Source organism: Lycorma delicatula, chromosome 12 (assembly GCF_047948215.1).
Source record: "Lycorma delicatula isolate Av1 chromosome 12, ASM4794821v1, whole genome shotgun sequence".
Lineage (NCBI taxonomy): Eukaryota > Metazoa > Arthropoda > Insecta > Hemiptera > Fulgoridae > Lycorma > Lycorma delicatula.
The window spans coordinates 25,552,836-25,572,447 of NC_134466.1; the positions used below are offsets into that span (position 1 = coordinate 25,552,836).

The 19,612-nt window shown below is 30.0% G+C and overlaps 1 protein-coding gene across 7 annotated transcripts in view; it reads right to left on the reverse strand.

Moving 5' to 3' along the window:
• Positions 1–19,612, reverse strand: part of LOC142332878 (aminoacylase-1-like) — an 86,588-nt gene that overhangs the window by 23,523 nt on the left and 43,453 nt on the right. For 2 of the 7 annotated variants that reach the window (XR_012758428.1, XR_012758429.1), the window contains exons 7-8: positions 11,563–11,690; positions 8,674–8,804 (exon numbers count right to left, since the gene is read on the reverse strand). The exons of 1 other annotated variant lie outside the window; for it this stretch is intronic. Coding sequence is in view for 3 of the 6 variants with exons in the window: in XM_075379566.1 (XP_075235681.1) it covers positions 8,674–8,804 (131 nt within the window). In the remaining 3 variants the exon portion in view is untranslated. The remainder of the gene's footprint in view (positions 1–8,673; positions 8,805–11,562; positions 11,691–19,612) is intronic. 4 more of the 7 variants (XR_012758427.1, XM_075379566.1, XM_075379569.1 and 1 more) reach the window with 3 other exon arrangements.

Below are 19,612 nucleotides of genomic sequence, written 5' to 3' on the forward strand. Positions count from 1 at the left end.
ACAATTTCTTTTTATAAAATAACGACACAACCGGAATAGTGAGGAAAACCGAAGTGCTGAATATAATTCTTTAAGCAACTAAAGTATCAAAACGAACGATCCAAAGAATTACAGCAGAAGAGAAATCAAATGAAACTGAGAAGTCATCTGTGTTTGTCTCACCAAATAAACATGTAAATCGTCCCAGCACCGTGTGCAATTTAGATTAGTTTGATACGGATATTTTGAGGCATTTAATAAATAAATTTTATTAACTGAAAAATGCATTCCTACTGTGAAGAGAATAATGCAAAAAGCCTGCAAAAGTGAAATTAATTTCAATGGGAACAAAAGATCTTTAAGGAGAATATTACAAAAAGTGAGAATTAGAAGGAAAAAAACAGAAGACAACCAGAAAATACTACAGAACGGCAAGACATTAAAATGCAAAGAATGATATTTCTATGACAAATTTTCGTTTTGCGAAGAAGGAAGACAGATTATATAACAGATATTACCTACATTCATAGTAGTCACACGACACCAAAATCATGGGTACACACAACTTTCATGAGGGAACTTAAAACAATTATATCCAAGGGCTCATAAAAGTGAGTAGAAAAAGTAATTATTTAGAGTACGTTAAAATAATAATATTAACTGGGATACTTAATTAGTTTTAATAGCATCGCATGTATTTTTGGTTATAATATCATCTATATTAAACTGACAATGTTTTCAGTCGGCCTAGTACCATGCCAAATGTTTGCTGAATGCTAGTAGTTTTTTGTGCCAACTTATGTGCTGATAGTTCTATCTAGATGTGATATGCATTCATATATTTATTTATTTTGCATTCATATGTAAATTCTAAATTCTTGTTGTTTGAGAATACTTATTTAGTTTATTTTTAATATTATGTTTAGTTACTATATTTTCATTATAAATTACTAACATCATCAAACATATGTTACCCATAATACAATATGTATATGTGTAATACAACGTAATAATACTTTTTCAGTGTTAAATGTATACTTTTTATAAAATTGCTGATAAAGGTGAACCCATGGCTAGACCCTTCAGTCTGATAATAAAATTTTCCTTCAAATTATAAGTTATAATACATAATATATGTAATCAAAACTATATCAATGTTTTTATAACTTTGTGGTTTTCTTTATTTATTGATAAGTGTACTTTTTATTATACGTAGAGTATAATTTATGGGTATATCCGTGTATACTGTATACAATGAAAATAAAAGCTTGTGTTGGAGAGGGTTAAGATTGCATTAATATCAAACCTGAAAATATTTACAACCATCTAATAGGACAACAATAATAATCATACTTTTATTTATGCACATTTAATTTATTACAGTTTTTATGTTTTATTAGTTATAGTTTATTATTACATAATTAGTATTAATAATTCAAAGATTGGAAAAACAAACATTTTAATTTAAGTATATTTTTAAACTAGAAAAATCTTAACCAGTTTAGAATTATCAAATTGACTTGTTTAGATTATCATTTGACTTATTTAGAATTTTCAGATTCGTTTTTTTTTTTTTGTACAATTGATTTCATTGTTGATTGTACTACTATTATAACACTTATTTGAAATTTTCTTTGTATGTCCAGTTGCTGTGCAACTTCACCTTCTCTGTTTTCATTGGAACAGTCACTTTCATTACCACTGTATAGATGTATGATAAATCTATCAGTCATTTCATAGATTAATAATTCCATCTTCTTATACTCAGTTTCAGCCTTTTTTACATGTTCGCAATACGATTTTCAATCATCCTTATTCATTTCATTCACTTTTCCTCAGCTAATTTTTTAATATCTGACATTAAAAATATTGTTATTATTACTACCAATATATCTTTTCAGAGCCAACCATACCATCTTAATCGGATTTAAATCGGGATGGTAAGGTAGAAGTCGCAGAACCTGATGCCAGTGTTTTTTTAATAGTGCATCAAAATGGTACTTTATATTTTTATTTCTATGCAGTTCAAATATGTCATAAAATTGTGGTTTTAATAATATTGCTTTATTAAATGGAATATTGTTCTTTTCTAATCAATTAATCATGCAATTTTTCCTACCATTTCAATTCAAAGGCTTTTCTGGAGTGAATTATGGTATGGCGCATTATCGATAACAACCAATTCCAGGGGAGGAAGATCAGGAATTAATTTTTCAGATGCAAACTTCATGAAATTGTTGTTGTTGACGCTGTCATGATAGTCACAACTTTTTACTCATTTTCCAAGTTAACATCACATTCAGAATGAACCCCATTTCTCCTCCAGTATGAAACATGATTAAACTATCACCTTTATTAATCGGCACTTTTACTTCTGCACACTTATCCAACCACAATTTTTTCATCAAATGGAATGTTAAAATATATGATTTGTTCAAATAAACAATCGAAGAACTTTCTTTTCTGCAAGCGGCCATTTTTTAAAAATACTCTATCCTCTTCTACCAGATATCTTCTTTCTCAATCAAATGTTTCCTATTATTATCAATTTTATACCACTTAAATCCTAACTCTTTCCGGATAGCTGCTAGTGTACTTCTAGAACCTTTAAACTGAATTACTGTTTTGAAGTTCTTCACATAATTTATTTAACGTAGGCAGTTCATTATGTTTTGCATAAAACTTGTTAAGTGTTTTTCTTACAATGCCTTAAACAAAACTGTCTAATCTACTAACTGGTTTTGAACATTTTTTATACATTTTTCGTGCGCTGAATGAGCACGACTACAATTTAGATTTAAGAAGATCTTGCTTTACTTTTCAGTTTTTGAATTTGTGATCTTGAAATCCTACAAGCCACAGCATTTCTTTCTTCATATTTTTGAATGCGTATTCAATTTTTGTCAATTCCAATTTTCCTAACTTTATAGCTTCTTTCTTCACAACTTGTATATATTATTAACTATTTCACAAGGTTGACTACAGAGCTTTTTATTCTTAACTATAGATTTAAATTCTGCCATTGCAAAAAAAAAATTCACTAACAAAAAAGATATGAATTCAATAATAAACAAAACATTAACTAACGCCACATATTACAGAAGGAAACAACTACACCATTTGTACCAAGATACGCCAAAAATCAGTTTATTGAAAACTGATATAAATCAGTTTATTGAAAATGAAAAGAAAACATTAGAATTGAATAATAGTCAACAACAAAATAAAAAAATTACTTCTATTCTATTAATAAGTATAAAATGACTAAGCTATATGAAGTTGTAACCATTATAAATTCTGACCTAAATTTAAAATTAAATTAAATTAGTTTATGTAAATTTGTGAATTCATTTGTATTTTATTTTATATTAAACTATTTAATTATATGGATTTTTATACGTCGACGGACAACATATATGTTAAAACAAATCCATTTGTTATTAAATTCTTTCTTAAAATAGAATTTAAGAAACATAACATCATGCTGGAAAAACTACTAAGTTTTCTATATGAAGAGAGCTATGCTTGTGTGAATACACATACTCACACAGACTTGGACAATTCAGAGAAATAGTGGTGGGGTTAGACCAGTGACACAATCAGAAAGCGTCAGTTATATGGGTGATTTCGTCTTCGTCTTGGCGTCTTGGCTTTCGTCTTTCAAGTTGTGTGTAGTGAGTATATATATATATATATATATAAAAAAAACTGATCATTAAATTTTACAAACCATGAATTATAAGGCATGACAATTTTAAATAAAAGACCACTCCATAAAAAACATTCTTGGATCTACTAGAAGATTTCTTACTCGTCGATTAATTTTTTAAAGAAAATAACTTTAAAAATATTATTATTAAAATTGTAACATGTTAAAATGGCAAAACTATATCTAAAATTATAATTAAAACTAATCTTGGATTGGCAAATTCTTTAGTATCATATGTATTGGTAAGATATTTTGTTAATTTTTTATGTGTACAAGTAGCTATGCAACAGCAGTTCTATGAACAAACCTAAGTAGACAAGTTATGGGATGACTTTTGAGTCACATGTGTTTATTATCATTTTCTTTATTTTTGTAAGTAAATATGTATAATTCATCGCTGTTAGTAATATTTTTTCATATAATGAGTTTTTGTAATTTTTTTTTGTAAAATTTGTGAGAACAAACTATGCAGCATAGTCCTAGTTCATTATTTCGCAAATCCCAACTATAGTAAGTACCATTTTTTGTTTTTTTAAAATTGAAATTTTATAAATTTATAAATCTAAATTTGATGTTTTTTAAATTAAAAGGTTTACAATTTGATAATATAACGGAACAGAAGCTTACAAAAAGTGGTCATTCATTTTATGACATACTTGGAGGAAGGAATATAATAATTTATTAATACAAGTATAAACTATTCGCTTTTGTACTGTATAGAGTAAACATTATTTATAAATATACTAAATATTTTTAAAGAAATTACTGTCTGAAATTAAACAAAATAATAATAAAATTTAATAGTAGAAAGAATTTTTTCTATTTATAAAAACAGTTAAACACACTGTACTGCAGAATACTTGATTTATGAATGAGCCTAATGTTACGAGAAAAGAGTAATATAATGTACCCTGCACAGCAATTGTCTGCCTTGCACAAGCAAGTTTTTATTTTCATTGTACGCACTGTAGATGTTTGATAAATCGAAGGAAATTATTTTCGTGTTCTTTTTATTTCAATATTATTTATTTTTTAGTTGAAACCCATTTTTTATATTATATGTGTATGGAAAAAAGAAAATATTTCTTAATATTTTGTCAATTACTTTGCAATGTAATAATGTGCAGTTTTGAAATTAAAGTGGACGTACTAGAATGTTAGGCTATGAATAGATGGTATAGAAGTGTAAGTATATAAATTATATTTTATATTATCAATAAGTAAAGCAGAACATTTCTAGCTCAAATTTCAAGATCACAGGGTCGACTCGGTGTGATCTGTGTTAGGGACTGAACATAAGTGTATGTGAATGTAAGAGAGAAATGACCTGGTTTTGGTGTTAGCATAAGAGGGATTGTGCCTAGTGAACACATATTTCAGGGTCAACTTGATGTAATCTGTGTTAAATGCAGACAGTTGACACCTTTCTTTTTCTGTTTAGCCTCTGAAACCATTCCTGAGATGTGTGGTTAATTGAAACCCAACCACCAAAGAACACCAGTATCCATTGAAGAACATGGTTGAAACATTAGTTCCTATGTAAGTGCGCGTTAAGGGATCATAACTGGTTTTTATTTTTTCTGGTAAATTTTATGAATATGAACCGAACAAGAGGAAACAAAGTCGTTTTCCTAATTGAAAAGATTATCAATCATAAAGGTGATAAGCTACTACTAGTCAAATGGTTGGGATTGGATAAGTCATACAACTCCTGGGTTAACAGATCAGATATTGCATTGAAACAGTAATTGGAAAAATCGCTTTATAGAGGTGAAGTTGATCAAACAGAAGCAGAAGTTGATGGTGTCTAATTTCAACATAATCACAATGACAATTGGCTGTGGTGGTGATGGATTGAGGCAGAGATATAAACGGTGATAGATTAATGCCGTATACTATCAGGTGTTAGTACACAGTAGTTCAGGGTGTGGTAAGAAAAACACTGTCTTCAGTTTGAGATTCTCGCTGTCCCTTGGGAAGTGCAGTTGGTCATGGATAGGCTCTACTTATTAACCCACCGGGTTGGTCTAGTGGTGAACACATCTTATGAAACGCGGGCTAAGGTGCGGGGTGCTCTGAATCCCCGGGGGGATGGTCTGCAAGTTCAAGTGTGAGGTCCATTCGAGATGGTGGGTTGGCAATTGAGGTTAAAAAGAGGTCTCAGGTTGAGTGGGTGAAGAGCTATGAGGCGCTTCAGCGAGCTGGTGTTTGTGTGGCCTATTGAATGGTTCAGCTACCACGAGTTTTGGTGTATGATGTCCCGACATCAGTTAGTGTGTGAGTTGGGAGCTTGTGTGTTTGTGATCAGTGTGTTTTTTATGGGATGTGATAGGGAGGAGTTTTTGAATCGTTTTCAGGTTGTGTCTTCTGTCAAGTCTGGTGCAGATGTTAATTTAATTTTAACTGGTGGTTGAGTGTAGTGTGTGAGTGAAAGAGTTGTTGAGAGCGAGAGGACGGGTGGCCATTAAGTGGAACTATTGTTGGGCGATTGATTTTGTGAGGCCAGTGAGGTGTCTTAAATGTTTGGGATAAGGGCATGTGCAAAGAGTGAGGAAGTCAGAGGATGTGTGCTCATGCTTTGAGTGGGGAGAGACTCTGGCCACTCTGTTCGGAGCAGTGATTGTTCCAGTTACATGAGGGTTGGGGGTGGTATTTTGGGTGCAAGGGTAAAGTTTTTGATAGCGCAGTGGTTTTCTTTGTTGAGTGCGGCAAAGGCTTATATAGGACTGTGAGTGTGGATGCGTTGTGTGTAGTTTGTGGTGTTTTGCTGGCCGATTTATTAGCAAAGATTAAGTTACTTGTGCATGTATGGGGAGTTGAAGTGTGGTGGGATGGGGTTGAGGGATGCACAGAAGCCTGCATGGCATTAGTGTTTGGCTGAGGAGACTCGGTGGCACGTGATATTTGAGTGTGGTGAGTATGACAATGTTAGGTCTGTTTTTCAAGTGGAGTGTGTTGGGTAGGAGATTGAATGATTGTGTGAGTGTTTGGTGTCTTCTGTGGTTGCTTGTGAGGTGTTTGTTAGGTTTGTGAATGAGTTAGGAAGGATGCGTGAAGATTATTTTCGTATGTGAAGGGGTTTGTTGTGGTTGCATTTGTGTTTGCCCTAGTCCGGTTTGTGTATAAGTGGGTAGTATTTTATTATTAGTCTGTTTCTTGGGGTGATTATAGGGTTGATTAGGTGGTACTCATCAGGGTCTACTCTGAGTAAATAGTGTACAAGAATCCTTAGTGAGCAATACTCCCAGACAGGGGTAATGGTCATTGGGGCCATTTGGTGCCCGCTGCTGCTGGTTGCTGTTCCGATTCCAGGGGGTGTCCACTGGGAGTCTGGCTGTTGCCAGTGGGGACTAGGAGGCGCCTTCAACACCATTGCAGGCAAGGAAAAATTCCCATTGGACACCCCCCGTGGAATCAGAGGCGCCTCCTAGTGGTTCCCACTGGTAACAGCCAGATTGGCTTCTGATGCATCAATGCCGATGTATTGGGGCATCACATATCGCTTCAAGCGGCTGAAGTCCTATGATGCACTGCTGCCGAATTAGCTGAGGTTTCATGCTTTTTTTCTCAATTTCATTATGGGTTATAGCTGTGGAGTTGGGTACCTGAGAAATGGTGTACGTATGGGCATGGGGTGGCCAATCACTTGTCTTCAGTTTGAATACTTGTGGATATCAGTGTTTTTTTGGTGGTTAGGTTTTAATTAACCACACTTCTCAAGAGTGGTTGACCCGAGACTGTACAAGACTACACTTCATTCATATATATTATCTTCATACATCCTCTGAAGTAATACCTTACGGTGGTTTCAGAGGCTAAACAGAAAAAAAAGAGCGAGTTGGTGTCTTCAATTTACAGTTTCATCCGAATGGTTTATGCTACAGAAATAGTTATGTATTTTCCAAGTCATTATATCAACCCAAGTAGCGTTTCTTGGAAACTTTAATGAGATCAATACCAGAGATCAGCTACTTCCTGTATTTTGAAGATAAACGGGTCATATCACCTGAAGAAGCCTGACACACTATCATGATTTGATGATGTGATTGAAGAGAAACAGCAAAACATATGAAAGGACTTTACCAGCGGTCGGAACAACAATATCGATCATTTCTACCAAACTCAGTCCTACGCTATGACACCAAAACACCTGATACATGACAACTGTAACTTTGAACCATTGGGTCTGAAGGGTTTTCATAGCCTGAAGTTTTTTACGCCAACATGTTTGTTATTGGATGCCTTTAAAATGAAGTGTTACAACTAATCTTTTTATTTAAAATATTTTTGAGTTGCTTCCTCCTAGCTGGTTGGGTTATGGTGATATCATTCTCAAAAATATATCATTTCCAGATATGTTTAACTTTTGAAAAATTATTTTGGTGAATTAATTGCATTATTTTCACTTTTTTTAGCTATGCATTCCAAAGTTCACCATAAATGGATCCTACTCATAACAAATGATTAAAGTGTATCCCTAGGTTTCTGGATAAGATAAGTGGTAGAAACATTGGGCCATGTTAGGACAAACAATGTAGAAAAAAAAAATCACCATTTTTTTATTTTTATTTCAGACTGGATAAACGTTTTAATGGGTAATTTTTATGATAAACTTAAGAACTTTTTCACATATTTTTCTAAGGTAGGATCTAGTATTATTATATAGTTAATTTTTAAAATGAACTTTAACAAACTTTTTCAATTTAACAAATTTCACTTTTCTTGAATGTGATTTTCAACTCAAAATTGGAATTTATTATCAAATAAAAAATTTCAAACCGGACATGCATTTGCATGTTTTTAATTTAATAAAAAATTTATCAGTTTTATTGTTGAAATATTAACCCCCATTTTAAAACAAACTGTTATCATTTTGTTAAAAAAAAATTCATTATGACCTGTAACATAACACAGAAACAATAATTCAAAACAAACATAAACAAAAGAAAAGAAGAAATTATAAACAAACACAACAAAACACTTACAACTGGTCCACAAGAATATTCTTCAAAACACCCCACCATTTGTTACTACTATCAACTGGCGTAATTGGTATTCTTTTAAATTTTCTTTGAAATTCTATCCAGCATTCCTTACCAGCTTCCTGACATACACTCTACAAAGCAACAATAATGATGATAATAATAAACAAAAATTAAATCATAAAGCATCAAAAATAACGTAAAATATAATGCAATAAAGTGTATTAAATAAAAATTGATAAGTTTAAAAAAAAGAAAATATTTTACAGAAAGAAAATAAATATTCGTACACATCTCATCAATGAGAATGGAAAATTGTTCTTAAATGTAATGATAAATATAAAGTTACCAGTGCTTTCTGAGCTCATTCTACTAATGAAAATAATGAAAAAAAATTCATAATAACATGGATTCGGAAACGCTATGTTAGCGAGTTACTGCTAGCGAAAGATTTCACCCTGATTCCTGGGTAAAGGGTGAAATAAAACCGTACTGAAATTCTAGAATCCAAATTAAAGAGTACGCTTAATGTTTTCTTGTGGTTTTTGAACTGACAAATTGAATAAAATAGGTTCCAAAACCATATCACCAGTAGTTTTTATAATATACGATGTAAAACAGAAAGATTTATTGTCTAAAAACACAATTTTTTATGTTTTTAATACAGAAAACTTTGTAAGATGATGCATAAAATTTATTATTAAAACTTGTAGAGAATTTAATCCTGAGAAGATTTATATAAAATACATCAATAAAAAAACAAATACAAGTTCAAGAAATTTGATTTTATTACCAACACTTACCATATGAAAACATTTTTAGTACACCACATTTTAGTATTGAGTTAGTTTAAAAACAGTAAAATAAGGCCAGCAAAAGCTTGCATAACTTTCCCAGTAGAAGTTGTTGGGTACATGTCCAACAAATCATATTACAATACCTTTATTCAATCTTAATACACAGAGCAATTCAGATGGAAAGGAAAATAGTTAGGAAACTGATTCTAATATTTATTGTACTAAAAAAGCTGTTATAATTTTTACAAATTCATACCATTTTTCTGTTAAATTTTGTTCTTGTTCTGTTCATTTTTAATTATAAAAGTCGATTCTTTTTTTGTTAAACTTTATTACATAAAATTTCTCATAATTAAATTTTTTACAAGTTTTGATAATAAAATTTACACATTTACTAGTCACTTAACAAAGTTATTATCCTTCAAACCTAAAAAAAATTTATTTTTCATTTATGTTGGATATCATAAAAACTAGCTAAGATAAAAATTGGGACCCGATTTAATGGTTTTTAAGTAAAAAAAAACATAAGAAACCTTCAAGTTTACTCATTATATAATGCCTTAAGAATTTCATTATTACCTCATTTCACTGGGAGAATCTAAATTTGGGTGAAATATTTCGCTAGCCACAACTATATAAAAAAAACCGTTTTCGAACATATTTTAGTATGAACTTTTTTCCTTATTTCAAAGATCTAGAATCAGTTCCCAAATTATTTCCCTTTCTACCTGAATCACCTGTATAAATTTTAACTAAAAAAACCAAAATTATGGACAGGAGAAGAGTGAATGAAGCGAGATAGGCCATTTGTCCATGTAACGTTTTTGTTTATTTTGATATACTGAATTAATCTATTACATTTGGCCAACACCTCCTGAGACACCTGTATATATAATACAGCATTAATAAATTTCAGGAACTGTCAAGTAATGTTTCAACAGTTAAACACAGAAAAATTAAATTTACTAATTGCTCCTTCCTCAAAAATGGTCTCTTTTTTTGTATGAGACTACCCAAGAAGTATAATATTTCTGGGGAGAATAGTGTAATAAATCTACAAAAGAGTTAGGTTCAAGTATTGTGAAATTCTATTACCTAAAGCTTTTCTGCTCAGTAAAAATGCTACACTTTGCATCTGTTCAATCAAGAGCACACTACTGAAACACGTATGTGATTGATTCTTGGTTGACCAATTATTTTAATTAGTTGTAGATATAAAATATTTTTAGTTTTTTTGCAAGGCTGTTTAAAATTTTGTTTTGTTGTATTGATAATGTTCTTATAATTGCATAGCATAATGTTCTTATAATTGCATAGCATAATATTCTTATATTGCATAATGTAATTGCAAAGTCACAGCACTCTTGATAGCTTTAAGTTTTTCTTACCTTTGTTTTATTAAATTTATGTTAATTTAAATTGTTGGTAACCCCCCCGATATAATACTTACATGACACACTAAATGACATACTTATTATCAAGAATAACAATCATCACAGACATATTAGGGAAATAAGGAAGTAAAGAGGTATTCTGTTGCCATCTTACTTAAAAATCATAATAAACATCATTACTCTAATATAAAGCAACTCTGACTGATACTTAAAATGTGTCATAGCTTTGTAATAATAACTGGGACAAAAAGTGTAAAACAAATAATGTATCCCATTTTTCTTTGTGTAACAAGTGCACGTACATGCATGTGCACACGCACACATATGCATTTGTCCACACAGATGTTTTTGCTTATTTTGATGAGCTGAATCAGTTCCTTAAATTTGGCTAATACCTTGTGGGAACTAAGTGTAACAATATAGACAACAGTGAATCAAGTTCAATATATCTTAAGAAAAAAATAATAATAGTCTGTCTGTACAATGGAATTTTTATTTCATTTGAAATAAAATTTAAAAAATCTAAAGAATGCTAAGATCCTAAATAGAAATGCATGCTTTCCATATTGTATTTAATAATAAATAAAATCATCCACAAGAAACGAAAAAAGCATAATTAAGCATATATACAGCAAAATAATTGGTTATTAACATATTAATTAAAGCGATGTTAATTGTTTTAATTAGCAGCAAGCACTTACATATTTGCACACACAGTACTAAGCACTCCCCACCATGAATTACTTGTTGTTAATTTTGTTATTTCTATTGCTTCTTGTTTTTGTTGGAATTCCATCCACACGTTTTTTCCAGCTTCTCTGCATACACCCTGTAGTATTAAGAAAAATTACATGCACAAACAGGAAAATACAAGTGCATAAATTAATAAATCAAGGTTAACACAAAACCATTAAAATTTCATTACACAATGAATACAGTTATAAATAAATATCAGAGTTAGAATGTATGTACAACACATGACTTAAAAAAAAAATTGACTGCCACAAATATTTCATTTCAGTTATTGTTTACAGTAAATAAATAAGCACATTATTCAGATAATAATGTAATTATACATTATGCCGATCTTCATTGCAGAATAATAGGGTCTTCAGTCCAGAAGTTTCCAGATTCAAATCCTAAATTCTAACTGGACGAAAGCCTCTAGTTACCAGAAATAGAGAATAAATACATTATATAATCATAAGAAAAGACTGATTTGTTTAAATAAACAAATAAATTAAAACAATTTCCTGGGAGGTTTAACATATAAAAAAACCTTGACCTTAGAATGTTCATTATGTTAACAAATTAAAAACCACAAAATTTTTCATTATCACTAATTCTTGAGTACATACTAAACATCAAAGTAAAAAATATTGGTTTATTCAAATGTTATATTAATTTCTTTTTTTCAAGCAACATGGCCTAACCACTTGACTACAATTGCTGATGAGATGAATTTGTTTTCTAACTAATGAAAAATGTTAAGAATGATCACTGGGATTTGAATCTAATGGATGAAAAGTAGAGACTATACCACTCTGCCACTGACTGATGTACATTAATAAATAAGAATAACTTAAAACATTATCAAAAGAGTATTATTGCTTCTATAACAGAATATACTTTTAATTTAACTTAAAATATATTTCTTAAGAAATTGATTAAAACAGTATAAAATGAAACAGTAATGTCCTTTTTTGCAGACCAAAGTATTACGCCGAGTAATAGAAAAAAAAATGTATCTTCTAATTTTAATCAAACATAAACTAGCAAATAAAGATAATTTTCTTTAGAAAACATTTTAAATAAAATAAATATTTTATTGTGATTGGTATATAATAATACATTATGTCGACACATCCGCTGTTTTATTTATTTTGATGTCCTGAATTAGTTCTTTAAGTTTGACCTTGACCAACACCTGTGTATGTATTCATTTTATTAAGGAATATATACAGAGTGTTTATAAAATGGTGGACTGGCTACACTTTTTTGAATTCTACTTGAAAAACTAAACAAAAATATCCTTAGGAAAAATGTTAATTTCTCCATTTTCCCCCTGTCCACCACTTTGTTCTTTTTATGTAAAAATTTATATCTCAAGTTTGGATGAAAGAATCAGGTTATTATTTAGTAAGTGTCTTGGTAATTAAGTTTTAAAATTAGTAAAAAATCAGGACTTAAATACCTTTGGCGGCCATGTTTATTTTTCAATCCGTTATATCTCTATAAATATTAGTTTTATCAAAATATATGTTTTTTGCTAAAATATTAAGGCTTTTATTTTGAATAAAAGCCTTGTTTGCCCATTAACAAGCTCTACTGAGATTCTGGGTTGTATATTTTATATTCAATTTGAAAGCGATTGGCACAAAATTACAGCAGTTTTCCACAAGAAAGTGATATATATATAAACTTTTGAACTGACAGTGGTTTTGAGGTCTGGGGAATGTGAAACATGAAGATGTCAAAATTTTCTGGAAGTTGAATCATGGTACCAATGTATTGTCATGGTATTACAACATGTAGCTTTCTTATGAAATCTACCTAAAATAAAATGTCATTTTATTAAAAATAAAAGGCTTAATATTTTAACAGTAACATACATTTTGATAAAACTAATATTTATAGAGATGTAACGGATTGAAAAATAAACATGGCCGCCATTTTGTAATTTGTGAAGTATTTAAGTCCTGATTTTTTGCTAATTTTAAAACTTTATTACCAAGACGCTTACCAAATATTAATCTGATTTCTCTATCCGAACTTGAGATATAAATTTTTGTATAAAAATAACAAAATAGTGGACAGGGAGAACAAAGGAGAAATTGCCATTTTTGCTAAGGATATTTTTTGATTAGTTTTACAAGTAGAACCTGAGAAGGTATAGCCAGCCCACCATTTTAGAAACACCCGTATATATATATAATTTAAAAAAAATAAATTCTTCTAAGTGTGCTGATATGTGCACTGAATGTGAGAGAGGACATTTTGATCAGTTAATGAAATATTACCACTGTAGTTAATTAAATGGTATTTTAAATAATTGGTCTTTGATACACAAATATTTTAAAAGAAACTGCTATAATAAAGCCTAAATCATCATTGTATGTTAGATTTTCAGAAATATTTTTGTTTTGTTTTATTAGACACTTTAATTATATAAATGTTTACAGAATTAAAGTTTCTATAAATTTTATTTGATAGCTGGTGATTTAAAAAAGTAAATTTATACCAAGCATGCATGCTTTTAAACTTTTTTTTTGGTTTTTATAATTTTTTTTTGTCTTATAAAATTATTCTCAAAACTACTGGAAATATATAGTTCCAAGACCCATTTTTTGGACTCAAAAAATGAAATGTTTCTACACTGGTGTATAAACGTTTCATGAAAAAAATATGCCTGTAAAGAAACTTCCTGAAATACCTGAGTATATGACATGATAACCATGCAGTTCCAACAAATTAATCAAACACCATTCTCCTACTACCTGTGTAATTAGTTGATAAAAATTAAATAAAACTAACGCAATAGTTTAATGAAGGATTCTTTCTTTTTCTGTTTAGCCTCTGGAACCACTATAAGGTATTACCTTCAGAGGATGAATGAGGAAGAATTCAAAATATGTTATATGCCAAAAAATTATAGTTTAACAATTTAAATGAATAAATAAGGATATCATATACAGTTTGTAAATGCAAATTTTCTGGTTAAAAACAGTATGCAGAAGATAAAGATATATTGCACTTGTAAGACTATATTAGGTAGCTGAAAGGTGTAAATTGTAGAAGGAATGCTGAAATTAGAAAAAAAGGAATAGGAAAACGATTAAACTATTAAGCTATTAATGATTAAACAACTTAAAAATAAAAATTTAACAATTTTCCACTGCACTTTATACTCAAACAAATAAAATGTATTTGTATATAAAATATGCAAGAAAGTTAAAAAAAGCTTAACATAACATGAACAGCAACTACAACAGCAATATATATTATAAGCAAATTTTATAAGCAGAATATGAATCAAATTTATATACTTGTTGAATATTAAACATTATAAAAAGGTTATATAACACTTCAAAAAAAGTAAAGTACTCTTATTAAAAACATTTAAAAAAATAACATTTAAGTAAAAAAAAATATCCTAATTTGTTTAATTAAGGAGGCATGGCACAAAGTTGATATTTGTAAAATTCTATATAACATCTGTACGAATCATGGCAAAGACAAAATTAATCTGTGAATTTAATGTCTTCACATTAAATTTTTTTAATTTCTGATTAAATTATTATAGTTTTCTATGAATATAATAATGATCTACAATCTTGAGAGCACATTCTTCTAGAAAAATAATAAGATATCATAATTAAACTGATGATTAATATTTTTACTTAATAAAAAAAAAACAAATCCAGTGGAAAATGTTAAAAAACTAATAAATAATATATATACACATATATATATAAATTTCTAAATTAAAAGTAACAGCAACAAGTGAAACATTATTTTGATTAATTACGCAAAGTAAAAGGGCTATTCACAAGAAATCAAACATTATTTTTAAAATTCTTTGGTAAATTACATGCTATTCTGGCATATGTCTTTCAAAATATATCTTTGTACTGCTCCCAGGTTTTCACAGCTGGAATAGTGCATAGATTCTATATGATTATAGGTTTTGAATAGAAAAAAACTGAAAAACCCAGTTTAGCACACCAGAGGGAGAGCAATGAACAAAATTACTTGTTTTGACAAAAAAAGTTAATAGATAAGTAACGATGCATGGAGTCATGATGCAGCATCCATGAAATGCTAGCCCGTACTTTATAAACTGAATTATTTTCACTACGTTTCTCAAAAGTTATATTACGATCAAATTCTTCATTGACTATCTATTCTTGAAGAATGAATCCCAGATGAATAAAAATCACTAGCTAAAAGCTATCAACACAGCTTTAATGTTGGAATGCAATTTTCTTGTTTTGGTGATAATTTTCTCATCCCACTGAGACAATTACACTTTAACTTTCACATCATAGAAATACATCTTGTCTCATGAATGTTATAGTATTTTTTTTAAATGTTGCATCATTTGACTGATCCAAAATTACCTGATTAACAAAAATGTAGTTTTTCTGTTGTTCATGGTTACCTATTACCACAATTTTTTCCAAAATTGTAGTATTCAGTTATAATTATTTTTTTTAATAAAAATCAAGTAGTTCAGCGTTTTACAAATTCACTTTCTTCAGATCACTTCACAGTCAACCAAAAATGTTTTTAAATAATTTTCAGCAGAATCATTATTAATTATTGATATTGATAATTAATGTTGAAATCTTTAATTATACTTGAAAATTATTGCCAGTTTTAAAATTATTAAATTGTTCACAACATTTGTTACTGCTCATTCATTCCTCTTTTTAAACTAATATGGTACCATTAATAAAATAACTTAAAATTGCATCCTATCAACAGAATATAATCGTGTATTAAATTAATCTTAGTTCGTAATTTTGCAGAAGTATCTAAATATATCATTCTGCCAATCTCTATGGTGGAGTGGTAGCATCTTGCCCTTTCATCCAGAGGACCCGGGATTGAATCCCATCAGGCATGGAATTTTTCATATGCTATAAAATTCCACATTCCACATACAAGCTTTAGAGCTTCCGTGTAATTCATAACCAAAAAATAAATAAATATCTGCTACATTGGAACATTTTTTTAAAAAATAGAATTTAATAGAATTTATACAATGTATATATACCATCTGACATTACTAACTGCATGATTTTTAAACATTTCTAACATATCTGTGAATTTATTCTACAACTTTACGTACTGTTTTCAATATCCTCTATTTTCATGAAGAAAATTGTCATGAACACAAACACAACCTCAATTAAAATTAAGAATGATAGTTTCATGCAAACAGTACGATAGAATCACTAACAAATCATACTATGTGTCGCAAGCAAATGCAACATGCTAATACATAAGCATAATACATCTAAATCAGAAAGTTTTCATCAGAAAAATGATTTTTGTATTGTCTAATATTTTATTAAGTTACTCATAATTCATCAGTAAAATCCAACAAAATAGCTGTAAATCTTGGAGTATAAGATAATAATATTTATAAAAAAATAATTGGACTGATTTATGTATTAATTTTTTAACTACAGAGTGTCCCATATAAAACGCAACCCAACCTTATATTGGTAGGTATTGAAATAATAAAAAGGCATGTGTAAATGTAAATATAATTTTTATTATTACCATCCATTACCTTACATTTAGAGTAAATGTTGGAAGTGGCCGCCATCTTCTTGAATACAAGCTTCAATTCTTTTTACAGAGTTTCTTGCAAATTTTTTCAAAGTTTGTGGCTGGATATTTAATACAGCTTGTTCAATATTGACTTTCAAGTGTTCGTGGTTTGTTGCTGTAGGCTTTTTCTTTGAGGTAACCTCATAGAAAAAAATCCGCTGCAGTCAAATCTGGAGATCTTGGTGGCCACAAGCCTCGACCAATACACGATTACCAAAGAATTCCTCAACGAAATCAGAAGTTGAACCTGTGTAGTGCGATGTCGCACCGTCATGTTGTAGCCAGCAGTGTCTGTCTTCCTCTTCCAAGAGTCCAATGAACTGAAATAAAATATCCTGATATCGTTCTGCATTAATGGTGTACTCGAAAAAAATAGGACCGATTATTTTCTGCCGCGATATCACGCACCACATGCCCAACTTCTGCGAGTGTAATTGTTTTTCGTGATAAACGTGGGGATTTTCAGCGCTCCAAATTCTACTGTTTTGGCTGTTTACGTAGCCATCCAAATGAAACCGAGCTTCATCTGTAAAAAATAACGAATCCATAACATTTAATTCCCTCACGCAGAAATCGACGGAACCATTGACAATATTATAGTCATTTTTCTTTGTCGGGCTCAAGAAGTTGATGAACCGTTTGAATGCGATAAAGTCATAATTGTAATTGTTTGGTCGCCCGATGAACAGTTGATTTAGACAAATTAATTTCAGCAGACAAATGTCTGATCAATTTATTTGGCGAGGCGAGTAATCGGTCTTTGATTTCAGTGACTGTATATGTATTCAAAGCTGACGCAGATCTTTTGTGTTCCTCGTTATTAACAGAACCGGTCTCTCTAAATTTTGCAACTAACCTTAATACTGATGTTTTGTTAGGAGCTGGCTTATCTGGGTACTTATGGCGGAATAAATCTTGCACTGCAACCACTGATTTCATACTGAAGTACGACTCAACAATGAAAACACGTTTATCTAGCAAAAACACCATCTTCTCTCTAGCAATACACTGAACGTTATGATTGCACTGTTGTTACTATCGGTAGTGTTCTACTGCGTCGCCGCGATGTTCAGTTGTTGGACGAGTCCATTTCAGTAACGAGTAAGCTTGACTTTTGAAATTTCATAGATGAGTGATTGATGAGTTGCGTTTTATATGGGACACCTGTATTAAAATCCATCAGAAAACAAAACCTTCCATCACCAAGGGTATACACATTATATTCTTATATACAATTAATTACCCCAACAATTGAAAGTTTAGCAATTTTTGAAAATTTGAAATTTTCAAAAAAATTTTGAAACTTATTAATACTTAATTAATCCATTTAGAATAAATAGTGGTTAAATAAATAATAGTAATCAATAATATAATTTTAATACATACAAATGACTGCCATGCTGATAATAAATATTTGCACATAGTATCATGCAGATCATCTCCAACCAATTAATTATGCACAGTCAGTTAACTCACTAATGTATTATTTCTGTATAAAGAAAATTTAACAATATCAAATAAGTTATTATTAATTTTATTTCCCCCAAGCATCAAACGTATGAAAGAGTAGAAAATTGTGAAATTTTAAGCATGATCTGGTTTTTATTAAATGTAAAAAAATATCCTGTAGAGATTTGTTGGGAAGCAGAATAAATATATTATGAAAAAAATAATGTTCAATCAAGGAAAGAGACTGAAAGTTTATAATGAAGATTATTCTGGAAGATCCTCGATTATGATTAAAGAAAAAAAATCAGGATTGGGAGATATGCGATTCTGGGTGGTACCTATTGGTATTATTAATGGATTATATAGCTCATTTCCAAAGAATACAAGATCTCTTCTACATTTGTAAATAAACCTGATATAATTAAAAAAATGTATTTTCCCAAATGGGGTTTCTTGATTCAATTAAGACAAAAAAGCAATAATAAGTGGCCTTGATATTTCCCCAATGATATAATAAAGGGAAAATTAATTTCTTAATTGTTTCATTGCTGGTAATAAAACATAGTTATATAATAGAGATTATTTAAGTTGTTAGCGAAATGGATCAATTATTGACACAAGGGTTGATATCAAACATTGGAGATTTTAATTATTAATTAGGGAAGAACTGAAAGGAAAAGTCTCGGATATGGACACAGGGTAAGATGTTAAGAATGTAATAGGAAGTTGTCATTACCTTGAGTCTGATTGCAGGTGATCAGGATATCATTACATAAGTAAATAACAGTAAGGTGATATAACTAGGAAACTAAATTCGCTGTAGATTTTCAGCAGGGTTAAAAAAACAAATTTTGTAAACAGTGTAACCTATGAGGGCTGATATTTGGGTAGTAGATGTAAGAATGAAAAACAAGCTACTTTCAATGGAGCTGGTTTCTTAAGATGATGTTGTAGATTAAA